This window comes from Trichoderma citrinoviride (assembly GCF_003025115.1).
Source record: "Trichoderma citrinoviride strain TUCIM 6016 unplaced genomic scaffold BBK36scaffold_14, whole genome shotgun sequence".
NCBI lineage: Eukaryota > Fungi > Ascomycota > Sordariomycetes > Hypocreales > Hypocreaceae > Trichoderma > Trichoderma citrinoviride.
In genome coordinates, this window is record NW_020194722.1 from 181384 (window position 1) to 203506 (window position 22123).

Below are 22123 nucleotides of genomic sequence, written 5' to 3' on the forward strand. Positions count from 1 at the left end.
CCTGGTGGGAGGCCCTGAATCTTAGCTTTATTGAATGTCAAATATGCCTATGAAGGTCCAAGTTGGCTCAAGTTGGCTCGAATGGTACCGGATATACTCCCGGCCATTTGTAGATTCATCATGTCAGCAGCTCTTTTGATGCCTACAGGGATTTACTCTCAATTATAGAGATGGATATGTGATCTTAATGGATCCCAATTCTTAGCGGGCATATAAATGCTACTGAATCCCTCGGTGGTATTCGGGATGAGCGTCAAGCTTGATGAACTCAGCACTACCAAGCGCCACACATACGCTATTTTCTTTGACGATGCTACGACAAGCCGCTCCGTGATCCAGAAATCACCCATTCAGCAATTTGACCAATCAATAACTAGATACAATACATTGAGCTTTCTGCTTTCGTGGACGTTCATCATTGTCATTAGTTGTGCCCGTTCATGTTCACACACAATTCTAGCCGAATCATGACGGGGTAGGACAATCTGCTAGAACAGTCGATTTGATTCAAATATTACAGTTTTTCAGCTACTCAGCTTCATTATGTGTGTGCACTAATAACAATAAAAAGATGTTCTCAAGCTGCTGATACAATCTTCAAGTCCTCTGTCTGAAGACACATTCCAGTTTACCAGCCTTCAGAATCTGCCCATTCACTGAATCCCGAAGAATCGCCACTCCATCTTCACCGGGAGCAAACTCGTACTCATAATACCAAACCGTATAAGCTACCACCAATCGTATCACGATCAAGGCAATCCTTTTCCCGACGCAGGAATGGGGGCCGAGAAGGAAGGGATGGTATGCGCGTTTGTCAATCACGAGATCAGGCCGTGTAGTCCATCGTTCCGGGATGAAGGTGTCTGGTTCCTTGAAGAATTTGGCACCTTGATGCAGTTAGAAACAGGCTGATACACGGAACCAGCGTAAGGGGCAAGATGCATCACAGCAAGTATACTCACTTCGGTGATTGGCATGTATCGGCGAGTAGACTGCAACTTTGCCCGGAATGAACACTCCGTCAATCTCCAGGCCTTCGGGCGGAGTGACGCGAGGTCCATTAGAGCAAGTGGGATTATTCATTCTCATCGTTTCGTTGATGATTGCGTTAAGGTATGGTGCCTCTGCCTCGCTCAAGTCGCGGTTTGTGAATTCCCCGGACATTGTACGTCCATAGAGAGGTTCCAGTTCATCATGCAGTCTCTTCTGTATGGCAGGATCGCGCGCCGTATAATAGAAGATGAAAGACAACACGGCACCGATAGTATCAGTTCCGCCGACCATAAGAGCCTGCGAATCCGAGTATAGCATGTTATGGTGACGAAAGGCCTTGGGCTCCTTTGCACGGTAATCCTGGAGTAGATATTTCATAATATCTTCCTGTTCTTCATTCGCTTTCTATGAAGAAGTTAGTGATTAGACTCGCATACGGACTAGGCCTGCAACACCTACCTGTTCCCTCTTGTCTACCATCCCACATGAGAGCCTTTGAAACGCCACATGGTCGCTGCTCCCACCGACAGCATTCAGAAGAGCAATGGGCCAGTACATGGCGCCAAGTTTGCCGACGCTGCCCAGTGTCACCTCGAGATAGTGCAGCATGGGGTCCTCTACACCTTTCTGGATGGAGCCAAAGTTGTGGGAGAAGCCCATGCGACCCATGTTCTCGAAGGGTATCAGGAGGGAATACAGCGAAGTATTGACAGGTTGGCCCTGGAGAGTCGCCATCTTTTCCAGCCATTCGTAGACGACCTCTCGCGCGTATGCTTCGTATGATTCCAGAGCTGAGAGAATATCAGATTCAGGTACCGGAAAGAAACATGAGATGGGAGTAGCCAACCTTTTGTGTTGAATGCCTTGTCCCATATCTGACGTCTCCTACGATGCTCATCGCGACTCAATAACGTCTCCAGACTAAGGTGGCCTTCGTAATGTAGAACCTCATAAACCGACTCCCGTTTCGAGCATCGTGTGGTTGCTGCGTGGAGCTTCTGCTGAGTGTCTATCGACAAGAAGATGAGCTCATTGGGGGCTGGCAGCGTACAAAAGCATTAAAGTCAGCTTCAGAGCACTCACATTAGCCAAGAAGAGGCGGCTTACCAATTCGAACAACGTCTCCGTACTTCTCGAAGAACTCGGCGTGCTTCTCGTGAAGTTTGCCATCCCAGGCTATCCAAGGAGAGTAGAATTTTGTGACTTTTGCCCAGAACGGTCCTGGGAAGTGGCGTAGGCGATGGAAGAAGACGCGATATATTACGATGCTGGTGAAGAGCGCCAGGAAGTAGCAGAGCGATATAACACTAGCCGTGAGGTAACCTTGCAAAGCGCCCAGCAAATGGATGCTTCGCGCGTAGAGGAAACATTCTGCGATTAGATAGAAGACGAGGATTTGCGGCGCCTGCGTAGCCTTGTGTCCATGGATGAAGTACAGGAGATGGGAGAGAAGGCCCGCCGATGCGGATGCGATACCTAGTAGTTCATACCGCATCTTGTTGATGACTCATTTGGGTACTCATTTGGAGGAGGAATGAACATGAAGAACATGAGTGAAGACAAAATATTTGGGTCGAGAGGCGGGTAACGCGGTCTTATAAGAAAGCAAACTTGAACCGGTGCGTCATGTAAGAAAGTGTATAAGCGGGAGGAAGCTTCTTACCTCGGGACTTATGTTAGCTCAGCGAGCTTAGCTGAGGAGGAGCAGCCATAAGGCTTCTGTCACACCATTCCCCCCGTATTACTTCCGTCAAGTCTACAACAGAGGCCTTGAGGCACAGTTCTGTCTTACTGTCTGGAGTTTATGTAGTGGAGAGGCATGAGAATTCAAGAGGTTTTGTAGCCGCAACTACATCGCCTAGGGCTTATTTGGAGTCATGTGAGTTTCATTGTCACGGCTGTCTATTTGATGATACGAACGCCTCTTTGTTTCCTGTGAGAGGTATTGCTGAAGATGGCAAGGGGGGACGGGACGTCGTGCTGGTGCTCTCAAAAGACTCGTTTTGTTGAGGCAATCTTGTGCTTTCGTCGTCATTTTTACGCAGCCATCGAGGTCTATTAGAGACAACAGAGACCGAACTGCAATGGAGTGATGGAGACGATGGTGAGAATCTGGCTAGACTGGCTCGAAGATCTTGGGATGCTTATGGAGAGAGGTGGCGTCTAGCCTGCGGCTACCACAGCTGCACGCGAAGCCTATAGATGATCAGGAGCTGTCAACCGAGCTTTATAGTAGTAACTCTTCATCACCGCTTTGCAATATAACGATCCACCAAGGTATCAGCTACGATCCGTTAGGTTTGTTGTCGGATGCAACCATTGGCTCTCGAAGTTTATGAGCCTATGCATCGTGTCATTGATAGAACTCAACCCTCTGCGTTTAGATAAATCGGGGATGCCTGCATGTGGTTACCACCCTAGAAAGACCTTATTCCTCCCCTCGAATCTAATCAACAAGTTATAGCACTCAGCGCTCGCTATGGTTATGCCGTTACTCGCTGAGTTGCTGCAAATATCTTGCCCAGCTGCACCTTTTTGGCAAGGCCACCTCCCGAACACACACTCTTGAATCGATCCCACGCTGCAAAGGCATCCTTCTTCTTCCTCCTTGTGGCTTTCCTCTTCTTTTTCTCTTCCTCCTCCTTCTTTTCCTCATTCTCAACCTGTATGGTTGCACCACAAGCCAATTGGAAGCTTTCATTGTCAGCAAAATACATCACCCGCTCAATAGGCGGGACGGAATAAGCGTCGTCCTTTCCAACATCCACCGCGTTGAAATCGGTCACCGAGATGGCAGGGATACCCTCCAAGCTGCCCGTCTTTGGACGTAAAGACAGAGTGTATCCGACCACATGCGAGATCATAGGCACACGAAGAGAGGCAAGGTCCGGCTTATCGATGTCTAAAGTATGTCAGCTACAACAGCCTCATGCAGCAAAGAGATATGGCAAGAATCAACTTACTCTCTCCCCAAAGTGCAGGAGGCAAGCTCTGGATGAGGGGGTTCGCGTCCAAGTCGATAGTATCGCTGCCATTAGTCCGTCGTAAAGTGACCTTCAAAAGAGACTGCTTGAATTGCTGCTGCAGCTGCATCGGCCTGGCGAATATTCTCGGTGTGATGTCCTCTCCGTTGCTGTTCTTGACGACGCTCAGTTTAGGTTCCGCATGGCCGCTTATTTCAGCACTCAGGACAGGCATTCTGGATTGCACTTGGACGAGAACCCCTGCGGCAGAGATCTCAATAGGCCCTGTGTTTGCACCTTCGCCTGTCTTCACCTTGCCAGCGGTTACGTTGATGATATGGTTCGGCACATTCTTTTCGGTGGCAGATTCCTCGGCGGGAAGATTCTTTGCTACTCGCACGAACTGGTCCAGACTCAAGGGGCTCGGCTTGCAGAACCCTGGACCAAAGGCGACTTCGATCTGGAACGTGCACAGTCTCAGCTTTGCCACGCCAGCCAACGGCGGCCCCCATAATGACAGGCTGGCAGACAGAGTGATGGGCCCCAGATTCTGGGTATACAGCCAAAGGTCCAATGCTCCGCGTGCTTGGAACACCACAGTGACATCGACTTGGAAAGAAAAGGGGTGAAACTTCATGAGGAAATCCGCATATGCCGTGAAGGCAATGTGTACCCAGAGCTTATCACCAAGCAATCTTTTCTCAAAGGTCATGTCGAGTCTGCCGCCCCCCATGACGGCGTGAGGCGTGATGGCGAAATAGGACTCTCCCTTGATGGACAAGTGACTGTCATACTTCCACGAGATTCCGACGCGGTTTCTGACGTCTGGATAATGAGACGGCTTGTCAAAGTCTCGATGGTAGCCGCCTATTGAGAAGACGAAGTCGCCATCGTGGGGCGAGTTGGGGAGAAAGTAGGCCAATGCGAAAGAGCCTGTCAGCTTACACTCTCGGTTCAAAATGAAGGAAACGGGAGTCAATTCGCCTGTTGCGATGACGGTCCCGTGAAAAGGGTCGATGACACATGACAGAGCGATATCAACAACGACAAATGCGTTCCCAAAGGGATCATCCGAGTGCGAGATTCCTTTAGGAGGCTTGGGAAAGACGGCTGTAGCCGTAGCTAGAACAGTAAACTTTGGATGTTCGTCAAGTGTTAAGGCGAAGATGGCCTGCGCCTCAAATGTCTGGAACGCTTTGATGCCGAGACCAGCTACAAACCACATCTCTTCATTGGCAGGTGAAATGGCGTCTTTGACTCCTCCAGCCAAGATGAGATTCATCTGATCCATTGCGGAACCACCTTGTGAGCCGCTTTTGTTGAGGGCAATGAAGGGAAAGTTGGCCACCCCGGAGGCATCTGCGGGCACTTGGAGCCGCGAGTTATATCCAAAGCCGCCGGTCAAGCCGTTGATTTCGGCAGCGCCAAACTCCGCAATCGGTCCTTGAACCATTCCAAAGAGAGAAAAGGACTTAATGGCGAAGTCTGGGTATAATTCCTCATATCTCCCGCCTGCTATAGCGGACCATGTGTCGAGGCTGACAGAAATGGCACCTTGGAAGCCCTTGGAGATGCCTCTGTTGTCGAATTGAGTCACCATGCCCGCAATTCTCGTGGGTGGTCTGTCATATGCGACAGCCATGCCGTTGATACCGACGTCTGTGATGATTGATGCCAGCTTGTCTGGATTGGTGAGGACGCTGAGGTCAAGGGTGATGGTGAAACCTAGCAGGGCAAATGCGAGCGGCCCGAGCTGAACACTGGCATCTAGAGACAGGCTGACTTTACTATATCTCGCACCAGATACAGAAAGCCCAATGTTGCGGACGGTGAGGGGACCAAAAGTCTTGGCCATAGGCGCAACTGTCTTCCCTTTGTCCAGGGGAGCAGCGACTGCTTCGCCACCAGCTGTCAGAGCCAATTCCTTTTTCTTCGGCTCCTTTTCCTTGCCGCCAACAACATGATCGAGGATCAGCTTTGGTTGGGAACCTTCCAGCAGCGCAACTTGGAAGTGGAAGCCTTTCTGTAGAAGACCTTTGTCACTGGCATCTGGTCCGGTGTCACCTGAAGGTGTCTTTACCAACAACGGCTCATTTGTAAACACATGCTCATTGAGCACTGCAATCTCGGCGGGACTTATGTCGCGGTTTGTCCAGACGACACCAACCTGATCAAAGGGTGGTGTTGTGCCGCCAACGACCGGTACCTGGATACTGTTCATGTTGGACAAGGAGAAACGGAGGAGTCGTGCCGGCACCACCTTCGAGGTGTCTTTGTCCTTGCTTCCACCATATGAGCGAACCTGTGCCAGAGTGACAGCAAACTTGCCACTCTGCGTAGTTAGGGTGAATGTAAGCGCAGAGACCGCGTGGTTTTCGCCCTTTTTCGCTCCGGGTACGCGGCTGCAGGCAAGATTGGCCTCTAAAGCTGATAGAGGTATCTCCATGCTGTGTACAACTTCCGGAAGGTCGTCGACGTCGTCCACCAGGCCCTCAAGAAGCGCAGCAATCTTGAACGTCTTCTCTTCAGGAGTGGGCCCCTCTTTGTCCATAGCAGCCATAGCACCAGCTCTGAAGAACCAGCTGCTGTCTTCTTGCTCTTCGCCATTCTTCGCCTTGCCGATGTGCGTGTATTCGAGCTTCAACTCAAGGCCATTGTTTGGGCTGCCTAGAACTAGGACGCCATCGAGTTCGAATCTGCCCGGAAGGTTCTTGTGATACTCATAGCTCAAGAATACGTAGTCAAGGTGTATACCTCCCATGAGATCCCTAATGGCATCATTGGAACCATCGGCTGCAAACAAGTCGTAAAGGTGTGCCATCTTGAGGTTCTTGACTTTTCCAGATATGGTCCAAGAAGAGTCCGAGTGCTCTCTGTTGTACTCAACTCTGGTTTCAATAGCAATGACATCGTCCACGACGCCATGAGAGTCATCTGGTGTGAAACCCTTCGGTAGTCGAACCTCGGTCACAGCCTCAAATGCAAGGTCAAACTCGGTCCCACCGGAAGCAAAGGCCAGCTTCAGGGCTACATGAAGCTGACTGAAGCGAAACACTGGAGGAAGGCTGCCCCTCTCAGGGCTTATAGGCGGACACTCGACGGCCCCTTCAAGGAAAACCGTCTTTCGCGTACCGCCGAAACTCATATTGAGGCGGGCATCGCTGATAACGGAGGGAATACCAGCTGGAAACACCATGTCCGGCTTGCCAATGAGATCTTTTATTGACAGCGAACCAACGCTGCCCCGGGTCATTGGGTTTATGGCCGACATATTGCCCAAGTCGCTGTAAGGCTGGATGGAGAGAGGAGTACCGGCTATGTCAAAAGTAGACGAATCATGCCAAAGCTCGCAGGAAAGGGAATATACACCTTGAGACCAGCTCAAGGAGGTTAAAAAGGGCACTTTGTCGTTCTGAAGGAGTGTGGTTTCGATGTTGATAGTAAAGTATGAGGGCTTAGGCATGCCACTTGACGAGGAGGTTCCGTCATCTGATTCGCCTTCGAAGCCAATGATGACGCTGCGAATGTTGAAGTGCTTGAAGATTGTGCCAAATGCGTCCTTTACGGAGCTCACGATATCATCCGTCGATGTCTCAAACAACGATGTGGCGTTCTGGTCAACAGACTCTTGAGAGATGAGATTCTGGCACCATTGAAGCAATGAGGACAGTATATCGGATGTTTTGTCGTGCATAACAAGCTTGACTTCGAATCCACTATTCGTGAAAGTGATACCTGCAGCTACAGAAAATCCACCGAACGGATTTGTGGAGGCCGAGTCTTGTTTGCTCGTGTTGATGGTCAATTTTGCCTGAAGCCCCAGCACTGATCGCGTCCTCTTATACTCGTTCAACAGAGCTTCAGACACACTTGTACCGGTGATGATGACATCGGATACCGTGCTCGCAAGACCGCTTCCTTCCAACAACTTCTCCATAGCAGAAGTACTCTCAGAAGTGCTTACTTCTAAACTTTCGCCGTGATCCAGCTCCATGGCCATCCGAAAGATGACACGTAAATCGTGACATGGCATGAACCATATGCCGGAGCGACAGTCGGGACCCTCGTATATCTTTGTTCCAGAAAATGAACGCGCAGGAGCGGGACGGAGCTTTACCATGGAAAGAATGCCCTTCACCAAAGGAGGAAGAGGAAAGTCTATGAGCTCAGAAAACTGCGCAAGAGTCATGTTGCCGGTCGTCTGAGAATTGTCCAACGCAAAAAGAAAGCCCTGTAGACGCCTGTCAAAGCCAAGAGCCGTCTGTGGCAGAGAGGTTGCTGCTTCGCCGAATTGGGCGTTCCGCGTATGTTGCTCAGTGGTGAAGGCGAGACGTATTGGCTCGGAAGATGGCGTCCCAGTACTGTGAAAAGTAGGAGAGATGAGGATGTCCATCATGTCAAGCACTATTTTTCCGTCTTCTTCAATTGATCCGCCGACTTTGAATGCGACAGCATCGGAGAAACACTGATTTAGCCAGAGAGCAACATCTGAGGCGTTGCCCAGGAGGTGGTGCCGGACGAAGCGGCCTGTCTTGGGGAAATTGCTGCCAGGCTGGTCCTGGGCTTTCTTGATGTCGTCAAAGAGAAGCCCGTGAGTCCACTCTTCAATCTCATCATCTGGGCCCGCTGTAGCAGAGACGGATATCAGAAGATTGTTTTTCTTCTGAGCTTTCCTCTTCCCTCCGAATCGGTGGGGATCAGATGCCTGACCGGCGAAGGAATTGCCAGACCGAGCCGAGGTTTGAACAATGTCCTCCCAGATAGCATTGGCTCCTTGCTTCACGATTTTGCACACAACATTGGAGCTATTAGCCTTCACCGCCACGAAACGGATGTTAGAGGGATCAGAATTCGGCTCGCATCCATGCTCCGCCCACTTTTGCTGCATCCTTTGTCTGGCATGCTTTACAGCTGTAGCGTACTCTCTCGTGGGGTTGAGGAGGGTGTGTTTCGACGGCGGTGTCCAGTTCTCGAATTGATTTAGTATTGTATCGCCGTCAGCGACAGTCGCCAGTCCACTGAGGTCTCCCCCCTTTTCGATCCAGAAGAGATTCTTCATATGCCGCATGCTTTCACCCACGGAGTTCTGGAGCAAGTCGTTGAGCTCTTTTCGAAGCTGCGTCAGGTTACCAGATCCATTCTTTGTAAACTTGAGCACCTCTAACATTGACTTCCAGACGACGGCCGTACCACCGGTGTAGCTCAAGATGGTATTCACATTGAAGTGAACTCTGCTCAACTCGCTGGCGTCTATATCCATCCAGTAGGGCTTCCTTGTGCCATAAATATGGAAGGGGCTGATCTTCATTGGATCATTGTTCTTCATCATATCCGCGATGCCGAGAAGATAGAACAGCACGGAATAGCCTGAAAGTATCGATTGCCTGCATTAGTGTATACATTCAGAGCATCTCGTTGAAATGGGTTTATGTGACAGCTGTGAATAGCGTCAAGCGCTATGACCTTGAGAGGACATCGAAGAGACGGTGTGGATCTTGGAAAGGGACGGGTGGGCTTACTGGGATGGCCATGCCTCGAGCCAGCTGATACGACGAATGCTTTGTTCTGGAACTTGACGATACTCTCCGGGAGGGCAAAGTGCGAGCCATGATGGCCCATCTTGACCACGTCAAGCCGAACCTCCCTCTTCAGTAGATTGCGACCTTTTTCCATCCATTCCAGGAGGCACCTCTCGCACCCTTCTTCAGCATCACCGCCCGTATAGAGTGACACGCGATATTCGCCTATGGCGCTCGGCCAAATGACCGTGGCCATGAGCGATGCGCCGTTGATCACCCGTGCGCCCTTGCCAACAGTCTTCCATGCCTTCACGGGCGGCACCCAGGGGTCGTCGTCGATGAATTGGTTGTCTATGCCGACAATAAGAAATATGGGCTTCAAGAGCTTCTTGAGCGTCGGCAGCTTGTATACATCTGTGAGGGATGCAACACTCGTCCAATCCTTTGACGGTTCATCGTAAATGGGTTTATTGGTGAAGAGGTCGTAACCAATACAGTTTGTGCTTGTGACGGCGGCGCAGATTGGATGCCACGTGGTACCGACGACGAAATAAAGAGTATCGTCCTCGACTCTCCACTTCGTGTTCTTGTTCATCTTATTCATAGCCGTCCATGGACAATAGAAGACGGCGTTCTCATCTATCAGGGTCGACTTCTCCTTGTGCTTCACGAAGTCATCATATAAGACGCTGGTCAGAGAGCGATAATGGTCACCATCCCAATGTGTGATGACGATGGCATCAAGCTTGAACTTTCCCTTGTAGATTTTTCTCAGCGCTTCAAATGATTCGCGGGTGGGTTGCTCTGCCTCGTCGTCACCGCCATCGATGAGTACTGCCCGTTCGATTGTCTTCTTGTTCATCAAGAAATGAATGCAGCCGTCGCCGGCGCCGACGTTGATGAAGTTGGAATGCACCTCATAATCAAGGTACGCAGCAGCCATCTTGGTAGTGAGGGGATCGTAGCTTTCCAGTTACACAGGGGATGCTCGTTGATCAACGAGGGAGGACGAGGTTAGGAATCTGAGCCAGAGGTCGGACACTTCATGGCAGGAAGCAAGTCCGCTGCTTGGTTCGCAAACTAGACGGTCGACCGACTTGAGCAGGGAGTATGTGATGATAGATGAACAAGTAAAATAGGGTACCCAGAGCTATCTCGCAGGACTCTTGAAGCCTCCCAAAGCACTTCATCTCTGCCTCCTCTGCCGTGCTGTAAACTGATGTGGCTAGTCCGCACTCAGTTGCTCCCTGTCGCTTGCAGCAAGAGCATCGACATGCATGCTCGCCTCTCAATAACGCCAAAAATTACAGGGATCAAGGAGACTATTGTCGATAGCGGCAGTAGGACGAGGGTAGCGGAGCGCACTGTGCGGGCTGGGCCGCGGCTTGACATTCCATGGCTGTTCTCTGCCGAGCTCTTTCTTGCTCCATGAAGAAGTTGGAGATGAAAGAGTGTGCTGGCACGTAATTGATAAGTGAATATCTAGGTCATTGAAGCTTGGAGAGAGAGGCGAAGCATATAGTCACGAAGTATTATGCTATGCCTGGTATGGGTCTACGAGTCCCATTAGAGTATGCTTTTCACCAACTGGGAAATCTAGGCGGTACACCAATCTAATGTTGAAGGGCTGTACGAAGTATGATAGCAAGCCAGTCAATGTTGTCACGGAAAGTAAGCATTGAATGAGAGTTACTTATAACTATTGCATCCATGTTGATGCTTGGCAGAGTCGCAAGGCGGGTGCTTAGACATCCTTCTCTGGGATGGGTCTTGCCATATATCAGACATTGATACAGAAGATGGTTGTGTATGGATATGTACCATTCATTATGAGTCCTCTTACTGAAGCCATTGGGCTCGCCCCTTTGACTTGACCATGATGTACCCCTCCACAATCTCACTCAACGCTGCATCTTCAACCTTCAAAGTCTTGTCCAAGGGCTTGATCAACGCGGGATCCCACTCCGTATTGGCAACAAGCAGATGGTCATCATCATCATCATCGTCGTCGAGATCGGGATTGACGCCGTCCAGTCTCGGCTGCATCCAACGCCATGAAGCATCAGCGTCGCTCGCCGCCGGCATCTGGATAGACAGTTCCTTTGGCACCGTCACATCACCTCCCGGCTCCGCTGCAATGCGGACTTCCATCACGGGCTTCTCCGGGACCAGCGTTGGACCAACGGCAAAGAACGCCTGCATGTTGCTCAACGCCATGTCAACAGGCCACCGCGGCAGGCTGAGCTCAATCATGGGAAACAGTGAGCCCGAGTATAGGTGAATCGGCAATTTGGCATCGATGATCGCGCTGACGCAACTCTGTGAGAGTCGTGCATCGTGTGCCTTTGCGAAATCTTCGCCGTCGATGCTGCCCGTGTCTCCCGCAACGAAATACGGCTTCACTCGCAGTGGCTGAGGCCGAGCCTCTGAAGAAGTGTAAGTCTCATTAGGCGTTGTTGCCTGCTGGCTGGCCCACCGACTATACGCTGTCGAGATGTTGCTTGTGGTAATGGGACCGCTGGCGGGAAACGTGCCTACAAGGCCATCGAAGGCAGCCGTGTGGTTGCCCATGGCAATGGGAAACTCGTAATCAAGAACGCTTGCTAGTCCTGCGGAGGTTGGAGGCTTTGAAAGAAGAGACGCGTCATACAGTGCCGGGGCAGCCAATTCGATGGAGATACCAACGTCGGCAATACAAAAGGGGCGCCCAAACGCAGCCGGCAACATGTCGTCGAGGCTCGCACTTGAAGAGCGCCAATTGCCCTCCGCCGCCCCTCCGATCATGTCAAACAGTGAATAGGCAAACTCTTCATTCTTCAGGGATTCCAGCAGCTCTATTAGTCGGCCTGTGGCCGTGAGTGCATGGCCGCCAGACTTGGGGCCCATGGTGAAGACGACGCGGCGCTTGGCAGCATCGTCATCGTCGATGAGGACAATTTCTTGTATAAAGTGGCCCTCGCCATCATATACCTGGATGGAGTGGTTCTGGAAGTTGGTCACCAGCCACGCCCAGATGGGGTTGTCCCATTCCGTAGCCGAGCGACGGATCTCGCCGCCTGGCATCAAGTACCGGCCGTTGAGGCGAGCGTTCTCGTTGATGCGAGGCGGAAGCTGGAAGAACTGGCACAAGTTGGGGCCGTTGTCAGTCTTTACAACTGTGTTTGGCCAGTAATGCCCCTTTAGATTGTCTTCCAGCTGATAGCTGCCACACGTCAGGCTGGGGGAAAGGCACGGGTACAGCGCTGAGGACTCTCCTTCGCCATTGTCTCCGTATACGGTAGGACGAAGGCCCGAGACAATCTGCCCAAACTTGTCCACCACAACAAGCCGTGTAAAGCGAGCTTGGCCATGCATGACGGGCTTGAAGGCGGTGTTGTTGTCGAGCCAGTAACCAGGCGGGCATACGGCCGTTGGTGATGCGCCGTAAGGAGCCAGCTCTGGCGCCAGACCCTCTATTCTGCTGAGAACGTCTGTGTTAGTACCGAGAATACTCTTGATGATGTCGTCGTTGGAGCATGACGCAGCACTTGGGCGATGATTAGGCCCGCGTCGAAGCGTCAGGAGATGGTCCGTTAATCCAGACAGGGGAGCCGAAAAGTAGTCCAAAGAAGACAGCTTGTTCAAGACTTCATCTTTCCGAGCCAAGACTTCCTTGTCCGTTGTCTGAGAAAAGAGCTGTTCCAAGCGTGCATGCAGCATCGACGCTGCTTGTGGCAGAAACGCCGTCCGTCCTCGAATCCGGCGGCAGTCCTTTGCCGCCCCTAAGTCGAGGGCAAGCCTTCTGTCTTCCGGGATGATCCATCGCCAGCGGCCGCTCTCGTCGTCTGAGGCCACAAAGTCCCAGTTGGAGAAGGGAATGTGGTAGTACTCAATCTCCCATTCGATGAAGAGCGGGAACCATCCCTGGGTGTGATTCATATCTTCGATGCCGACGTACGGACTCTTGCGCCAATTTCCCTCTCGTCGCTTCTTGTCGTCGATCTCGCCGAATTCGCGCAGTATCGCCTTCAGGGGCTCTCCGATGTTGGTCATACGGTTATCAATCCACTGGTGACCGTCACATGGAAGCTCGCCAACGGCAATTTCAGAGGCAAGGCGAACGGGCAGCGGCTTTGAGAAGTCAGCTGGCCATCCAGATTTGGCGCCAGCCAGGAGGACAACTGGGTCTTGGTGTCGGCCAAACCCAGAAGTCGGAGTCGTGACAAGCTTCGTTCTCTTGTCGTCTCCTCCAAGGATGTTCTTCAGGGAAGTCTTTTCCCGTTCAATTTCCAGCTTCAATGCCTTCTGCTTGTTCGACAAAGTCAACAGTCTGTTGCCTGTTGCCATGGCTTCACCCCGGATTCTCTCACGCCGTGATGTGAGGACATTCGTAGGGAGGTTGCGTACTCCCATCGCATTCCACCAGCAGCCGTATAGTCTTTGGATAAGCTGTTCCTCTTCACGCACGCATGCATCAAACTGAGCCTGGATATTATTCAGCTTAGATAAAGCCATGCGGTGCTCATCAGTGACGGTGGGTGTCTTCTCGTCCCATTGCTCTTTTTCCGGGAAGTGCCAGACGGTGCCCTCTCTATGAGCGGTCCAGGAGTGGTTCGCGACTTGATCCGCTGCTTTGCGCTGAGTGTCAACATCGTCTTCTCGCGCGACCAGCATGACAATCTGGCTCAAGAGATTCTGCGCATGGTTGGAGGTATTGCCTTTGAGGGCAACATGCAGATATGCTGCCAGTGCGTCCAGCGTGTCTAGTCCAACTGCAATCGGCTGATGCGAGTACACGTCTTCCTGGAGCTTGATGGACGGAGCGTCCAGATGTTGGACGCTGTCCCGGTCGAAACGGACGTTACGGAGTACGCCATACGTGAAAGTTCGGCTGTCCTTGTTGGCTTCGGCGTTGAGAAATTGCAAGGCCGCGTCTTTTCCTGGATCATCATCGTTGCGGTCGTCCAGCACAAGCTCCAAAGCCGCCATTATGTCTCTGTTCTTCAGAGGAGGTTTGTCCGTAGGCAAGGAGTGGTCAAGCATCAGAGGGTCATCACGAGGGTCTGCATGGTAGCCCACGATTGCATAGTCGACCGTGGCGGATCCGCCGTCGTTTACCCAGTCTTTTAGATCGTCGAACAGAGAGAAGACTCCCATGTTGTGCGGCTGATAGTCGACGAAGAACTCGTGGCCCATCTCAAACGCGTTGAATGGGACCCGGTGCTTCCTGTTACCCTCCGTGGTGTTATTCTTCGTGTCCAGGTCAGCCTGGCGGCCCATCACCATAGGCTTGGGGGGTTCTTTCTCCTCCCGGTTGGCTGGTCCCATATCCTCTGGATCGATGCCAGCAGCTGTGGTGATTTCAATATCTGGAGCGTTGGGGTCGAGGAGTTCGTCGTCGTCAATGGCGCGCAGACAGTTACTTTCAACCATCAGCCACCTCTCCTTTCCAATCACTTCGCCATTGCCTCCGCTCCGGAGCTTTCTGAAGACCATCCAGCGATCAGGCACAGCACGGAACTATTACATCGAGTTAGTCGGCTCAACCTCATGTTCCAGCTGTTTCTCCAGAGCATTTACTCACCTGAGTAGTCTGACTCGATATCGGGCTACCGTCCTTATCCGTTACCCTGTATCCACTCCGAAGCTTCCTCTCTTCAAACGCCTGGCGGTCTTGAGGTGTTTTAACGGCACTCTCTGTCGCCGTAATGGCTGATCGGTACACACTCGGCAAACACCAACTGAGATAGACTCCAGAGCGGCTCTCACGTGGCCCTCCTGCTGCCAGATGTCGAAAGCGTTGGTTGTACAGAGCCTGCAGCCGCCACCAGCTCGTGTCCACCCAGTCCATGAGATCGAGGTGATCCCATTCCCCTCCTCCCTCGATTGTAGATTGATTAGTATATCTTTCTGGCTGTTGAAGTCTCTGCAACTTGTGAAGATCAGGCTGGACAATTGGTGCCATTTGATAGGCCGTGTCTCCAAAGTCATCGGCGACGACGAAGGCCTGGACGGCCATGGGCACGACGACCGTTGCTTCTGCTTTTGCATGAGGGGGGCCTGGAGATGGCATCGTGTTCTGAGGTCAGGCCTCACTTCTGCCACACAAGATTGACATGAAGTATTGTTTGTAAAGCAAAGCTTCAAGGTAAACGCAGGCTTTGTTCAAACGTCTTTGTTTCACGACCTTCATCGGCCTTCTTCATCACGTACAGTCCTTGATACTGTGTGCAGTGGAGCTGAAGGCGCTTTATACCAGAGCTGAACCGCCCAAATTGGACAGCCGCCTCTGTACCCCAGTCCAATACTCGTCAATATTCTGCTGCACATGCAGTCTCAATGGCCTGGAACGACTGCTCTGCCCCCTTTCATTGGCCAGTTGATGCAGAATCGCCGCGTCCTTGATGCAATCTCGTCTGTCCACTTGATCGCTTTTTGGCCTCTAGTGGTTATCGCCACGCTCTTTTGTGATGGAACGTGACAAAATGTTCCGGCAAAGAAAGTTGAGCGACCTACGTGCTTCACCTGGAGAAAATCGACATCGAACTACGAGCATTGTTGTATGGGTCGTTGTACATGGTCGCATTGTTCACCTCCTCTTGGACTCACCACACAAGGCGCCTCTCTTCTCTGTACTGAAGCAGGAGGAGCAAGATGCTGTCCGCCTCTGCAAACACATTACACCCAGCCTTCTTCAACCGCACGCCAGACCGTGTCCTCACATCAACATCCTCCATTCCCGACGGCAGACAACTCTCCCGCGAGCAGCTCCGCGTATGGTCCTACCAGGAGCCTCCACTTGCCGTCGGCCAATACACCTTGAGCGTGTCGCAGAAGATCGAAGTCTTCGACAGCAATGTCAACCAAGACGTCTCCAAGGACCTCAACTCCCCTGACACGCAGCTGCGTGTGTCGAGTCCCAGATTCCAGCTGACGGATCCCCAAGTGGACATTCACAGCGTTTATCCGGCTTCAGGACACAGTGACCACGCCCAAACTCTGGCCCACGTCGTCTTCCGTCGCTGTACGGCGCCTTGGGAGCGGCGCCTGGTTAATGACAAGGGAGAATGGGACAACTGCGGCATGAACAACAACCGGATGCCCTGGCTGTGCGTTTTGAGCTTCACCGAGGATGAGCTTGTGCTTGACGAGGCGAAATGCCATGCTGCTGGTTTTACCGACGCAGCGTCGCGGCCATCCAGTCAAGGAACTATCACAACGACTGCCGGCCATCTGGAGAACCTCACAGGAGTGGTCTCACCGCTCAGCGGCAATGCTGGCCTATCTGATGACGACAAAAACTACGCAGCAGGGGATGAAGCTGATGTTCTGCTGATGGCTAGGCCTCTATTTCAACGACTTTTTGCAAGCTACAACAGGGCCGGGGAGTCGCCATTCAAACCCGACCTGACTCGATTCTCTCGCATGGCTCACGTACGAGAAACTCATGCCGGATTCATGGCCAGCACGGTTGACCTCATGAGTGACAGTGGCGCCGGCCCTGATCCGCAGCCTCAGTACTCGGTTGTTGTCAGTCCCAGAACTGGCCCGCCAGGAGAAGAGAAGCCGCGCCGGGTTATTTCTCATCTCATCTCGCTAGAGGGCGTCTCCAGAATGACAAGCGAGTTGCAGCCTCAAGCAGAGCATGCAGCATTGGTGTCATTGTTTAGCTGGGACTGGATGTGCGTTCCAAATGATCACGTCGATTTCAGAAATACCATGGCGGCTTTGGGCAATAATGTGCGACCGTTACGTATCGACATACCGGATGAGTACCAGAAGCAGCTGGACGAAGCTGAACGTGACGAAAAGGCAAAGAGAAGTCCAATGGCCAACTGGTTACGGCAGAAAACTCATGCCGGCTACACTATGAAGCCTCACACACTCCCCACCGGCGAGAAAACCATGTCCCTGGTTCGCGGCCCATTCATCCCCGTTGCACCGGCGCGAGACTCAATCAACTGCTTCTCAGCTACAGGGGAAGATCTGGTCTTGGTCGACAGCGAGACGGGCATTGCAGATATATCGTACAACGTCGCATGGCACCTCGGCCGCGCCCTTGCCATGGCCGATCGCTCGCTCATGGCAGCGCTGCTCCGGTTCCGTGGTCATGTTCATGCCGAGGCCGTCAAGCGCCTCAAGGCCCGAAACGCCCTCAAGGCAAAGGCTGCTGGCAACGATAAGGACGTTGCGAGTGGTGTGTTTACTATGGCGGCGGCATTCGCATCTTTGGATGACTCGGTCAGCCAGCTTGAAAAAGCAAGCGATCTGAGCGCATTGGGTCAGCTCGGTGGCCATTCACGCTGGCTTCGTACGGAAGATGAAAGGAAGGATAGTCTTGTCTCAAGGCTGTCGCTTGCGAGCGCGCCGCTGAACCTGGATGGAGACGACTACGCAGAGGAGCTCAGGGCTGTTGTAAATGCCTTCTTTGGCTATCCTCCCGCAGAACCAGACTCGAAGCCAGAGATCCCCCCTATTCCACAGAGAGAGATCAACCCAGACGCAGTCTTGATTCGGGCTTGGACTGTCGACAAGCTGTATCTCGCTGGCGTACCGTTGCATAACCTCCTCCCGGACCCAGACATGCTTCCGCGAGAATCGATTCGCACATTCTGCGTCGACCCCAAGTGGCTCGACTGCGCCATCGACGGTGGGCTCAGCACGGCGAACCACTTTGCCAACGGCGACGATATTGTTCGACAAGCCATCAAGAAATGCATGAACCGCTACATGGGCGAAGTCCGAACCCACGGTCCTGGAAAGGGGACAACGCTGCAGTTGCCGAAATGGGGCTTCTTGCTTCGCAGCGTAGCCGTCACTGCATTTCCCGACCTCAAGGTGGAGGCACAGTTTGGTAAAGCTGTTCCCGATGGCATTCGTGAGGTGCTTTATATGCAAGTCCTCGCAGATGATGTCTTGCTCTGCTTGTTCGACCGTATGCCGGGTGATGACGACTTCAAGGAGGTTCGTATTTCGCAGCCGTCACATCAGCAGAGCTTTGCTGCGGGATCAAAGCTCACAAGTACAATGCTGTGTGGCTGGTTTCGCCCAATTCCGCGGGTGACACTGTCCTCTGTGGCCGAAGACGAGCAGGAAAAGGTACGGCAGATGCTTGTACCCATAGAGAGGAAGTGTGAATCAGGCAGGGATAGCGAGCCTGCGTATGATTGGGACGTGAGAATGATTCGACCTGATGTTCTGTCGAAGCAATATGTCGCGGCTGTGGCCGGACCCGAGCGAGACGAGACCAAAGTATGGAAGTGGACAGGGGCAGCAGACGATGTGCCATCAGCGGTTCTGGCACTGCAATTGAGTACTGCGAATCTGCAGCTGACTCTCTCTTTAGACAAGGGAGACTGGTCTTCGGGAAATGATAGTAATGATGACAATCGATGGACAAAGCCGGGAGTCCAACTGGATGCTGAACCACGGGCAAAGGCTTTGCCGACGGGAATCCGAAAGCCGGCATCAGTATCGACGGCCCGGACAGCGGTCCAACATCGCCAGAGAACACCAGTTAAACACCTTGAGTGGGTGGCGCTCCCAACGAATCCTTCTCCCTCCATGGCAGCCACAACAATGGTTGTAGCCTTGGAAGAAACGCTGCCCAGGCACAACATCACAGCACAGGGGCTGCATCACCAAGACACTGATATGGTTATCTTACCGCACATAACTCACGCCGAAAAGACCACATGGTGCCCATGGCCGAGTAAGGCCGCTTGTTTCTCCCTCTTTGACCCGGACTTGCGTCAAGAGACAAGCCCAGACTGGAGGGAAGGTGGCAGCACCGTCGTCGCCCTTCGAGGGCCAACGGACTTGGTATTTGCCCTAAGACAATCTTCAAAAGATTCTGACTCTGGGGGAAAGTATCCGGAGCGCCTGGAGGTTCGCATTCCTGTCGTGCTTTCTCAAGAACGAGCTCCAAGCGGCGGCAGCGACGAGATCAAGCCGTTGCTCATCATCCCCGGCACAGCAGAAGCCCCCGTGCTTCCGAAGGTGGAGGGGCTCAATGGCAGTGGCTTGTGGTCATACAAGACGAGCCTGGTTGTTGGATCTTTGTTTTGCCCCCCGGCAGATGGCGCGAAGAAAGGAGATGGGCTGCAAGCATGTCCGAACAAGTGTCTCTTGCTCGTCATTACCGCACAGCCACGGTTTGGTAAAGGTCGGATGAAGGACGCCTTCTTTGATGGTTCGTTTATGCTGCACCAGGGAAGAGTCATCCAGCCTGACAACGCGGCCCCTTATGCGACGCAGTTTGACGTTTCGTGGGAGCAGAACGTGGCCTACCCTCGACAAGTCATTGTTGAGCGGGGTGTCATGCTCAAGATAGGCGAGCCGTCGTACCTCGAAATCTTCAATAGGGAAAAGGTGTGCTTGAACCTCACTATGCACACCTCATCCGTCTTAGGGCCAGACGACAAGGTCAAATGGGAAGTAGAGATGCGCACTGCCACCGAGAAAATTCCTATGACATTCTCTCTGTCACCAGGCGATCTTTGTCAGGTTACAACGGACAACCAGAAGAATGATTACAATTTCCAGGAATTGGCAAACAAAGGCCCGGTAACCGTGCAGCTGTATGCGGAGTCAGCCTCCGGCAGGCGGTTGGGGCCGAAGACGCCGCCCATGACGTTTCCACAGATATCTCTTCCAGATTATCCTGGACAGGTTACATTCACCTTCTCCTATGCAGGTATCTACGCCTCATGGGAGACGCCTCCGAATCTGCCCGAGATCAGCGGCACTGACAAGCCGTACAAGGTCCATTTCAACGTTGGCCAGCGGCCCGACTCGAATGACCTTCCTACGATAAGCCTCCCTCTTGACACAGATGTTGAGGCTGACAAGGCCTTTTTGGAGCACGGCGTTCACATCGCGGAATCTGACTTTGCACCGGAGAAGTTAATCCGCATTAAACACCAGCTGAGGATCGAATCCAAGAGATTGAAGGGTGTTGTGGAGGAACGGTTGAATGACTTTGCATTGCTGCACCTCAGCACCAAGGCCCAATTCGCCATCCTTTCTCCTCTCGATCTTTCCACAGCGCCACATGTACATCCACGCAGTCAGTTCGTAACGTGGGCAAAGACCAGCGAGATCTGGTATGTCGCAGACGACAATTCCATCGTCGGTATCCGTTGTCGACGCAAACCGCAGGAGGATACAACGCTCAGTTCGATTGCGACGTTGAGCCAATCCCAGGGACAAGTCAAGTCAGTGGGCACGTTGGCCATGTTCCCCCGGGATAGCTCGTTTTCCAAGCATATGATTGCCTGGGTCCGACCGGACGGCGCACTTGGAGGAGTCGAGCGAACCGTGTCGGATGTCCACGAGACACCCAATCATGACTGGTCCCTGGTAGATTCTTTGTACAGAATGGGGTATATATGGCCTATCGTCCACAGCTTCGGGGCGATGGCCGTTGCGCGCACATATGACCAGTTGCTGCACATGCTCTGGGCGGGACCGAAGGGTGACCTGCGCATGACATTCAGTGAGCTTGACGGTCCATGGGGAGGCAGACCCGAGTGGCCCATTACAATGTTTTCCCAAGCCGGCCACATCCCGAAAAGTATTCGGGGCGAGGGCGAGGTCGCGGTTGACGTGTCTAAGGCCATCTTCGCCTCCGGACACCAGGGAGGCGGTTCACAACAGCATTTCTTCTGGGTAACCAGGGGCGGCGGCCTCCGCTGGATGAGATTCTTTCATTCCACCGAGCCAAAACTCATTGAAGGCTTTAGCGTCTCCGAGCCCGGCGCCATTATAGACACCGAGATCCTGGAAGCAACGGACGACGCGCGGATTGCCGACCACGGCGGCAGCTTCTCCGGCTGTGGTCCGGTCACCGTCTCGACGAGGTTTGCTGGACAGCGGAAGCTGTTCATTTTCTGGGTCGACGGCCAGGAAGGCCGCATCTGGGGTAAATCTGCTCTGGTCGATGATCTCTTGGGGTACAAGAGCTGGACGCCCAAGTTCTGCGTCACGCCCAAGGGCTCGGCCTGGCCTACATCCCCGGCTCATCCGACAGCCTCGCGGCTTACAGTGATTGCAAAGGACAAGGACAGCTTTGGACCGGAGGGTCTTGTTAGCGCTGAGCCGAGAGACGGTGGACATGGCATCTATCTTCTCTGGTTCGATATGGAGGGTCGTCTGCGGGCTGCGCGGATGACTGATGATCACAGGTTCAAGAAGGAGTGGACTGAGTGCATGCTTCCAGATGACGTCGTGAGAGAGGTGCGGACTTGTCCGCCGCCAAAGGAGAATGATACGGAGAGGAAGATGGAAGTGGTCGTGCTACGATCAACGGATGGTGAGAGTCCGAATGCGAACGTGTACGATCTGCTGTGGGTGGACCAGGACAACCGTCTGAGAGACATTGGTGTTGAGATACAGAGTGCATGGAGCCCATGGACGATGGCGATGGAGCCATTGACTAATGCTTAACGTGGATTTAGGGAAGGATGACCGAACTTGTCCGTATAGCAAAGCCCATACTAGCAGTGGAACATAATCACTTGACCCTGGCTTAGCTGCTCATGGCTGTGTCCATACCTTAACGGCATGGGATGTCTGGAATCACAGAATGGATGTTCATCAGGTCAGGCCCCCATCGTGTTTCTCATAGCTTATAACGCGAGCTACCTTATGACAGCTTAATTTGTCGAC

General features: G+C 52.7%; 4 protein-coding genes across 4 annotated transcripts; 1 reads left to right on the forward strand and 3 right to left on the reverse strand.

The window, feature by feature from the left end:
* Window positions 1-597: 597 nt before the first annotated feature.
* On the reverse strand, window positions 598-2488 carry BBK36DRAFT_1171858 (cytochrome P450; the record flags this gene model as incomplete). The annotated part of the gene is made up of 5 exons (XM_024895634.1): window positions 598-887; window positions 963-1394; window positions 1449-1784; window positions 1841-2032; window positions 2101-2488. 5 exons carry the CDS (start codon window positions 2486-2488, stop codon window positions 598-600), a joined length of 1638 nt encoding a protein of 545 aa, XP_024746372.1.
* A 988-nt stretch (window positions 2489-3476) lies between these two features.
* Window positions 3477-10432, reverse strand: BBK36DRAFT_1182688 (hypothetical protein; the record flags this gene model as incomplete). Its single annotated transcript, XM_024896321.1, has 3 exons — window positions 9476-10432; window positions 3957-9323; window positions 3477-3895 (listed from the first exon to the last, which is right to left on the reverse strand). Exons 1-3 carry the CDS (start codon window positions 10416-10418, stop codon window positions 3477-3479), a joined length of 6729 nt encoding a protein of 2242 aa, XP_024746373.1. The 5' UTR covers window positions 10419-10432.
* Window positions 10433-11314: 882 nt separating this feature from the next.
* On the reverse strand, window positions 11315-15527 carry BBK36DRAFT_1127461 (hypothetical protein; the record flags this gene model as incomplete). Its single annotated transcript, XM_024891503.1, has 2 exons — window positions 11315-14974; window positions 15039-15527. 2 exons carry the CDS (start codon window positions 15525-15527, stop codon window positions 11315-11317), a joined length of 4149 nt encoding a protein of 1382 aa, XP_024746374.1.
* Window positions 15528-16108: 581 nt separating this feature from the next.
* On the forward strand, window positions 16109-21901 carry BBK36DRAFT_1127295 (hypothetical protein; the record flags this gene model as incomplete). The annotated part of the gene is made up of 1 exon (XM_024891483.1): window positions 16109-21901. One exon carries the CDS (start codon window positions 16109-16111, stop codon window positions 21899-21901), a length of 5793 nt encoding a protein of 1930 aa, XP_024746375.1.
* Between the last annotated feature and the right edge of the window lie 222 nt (window positions 21902-22123).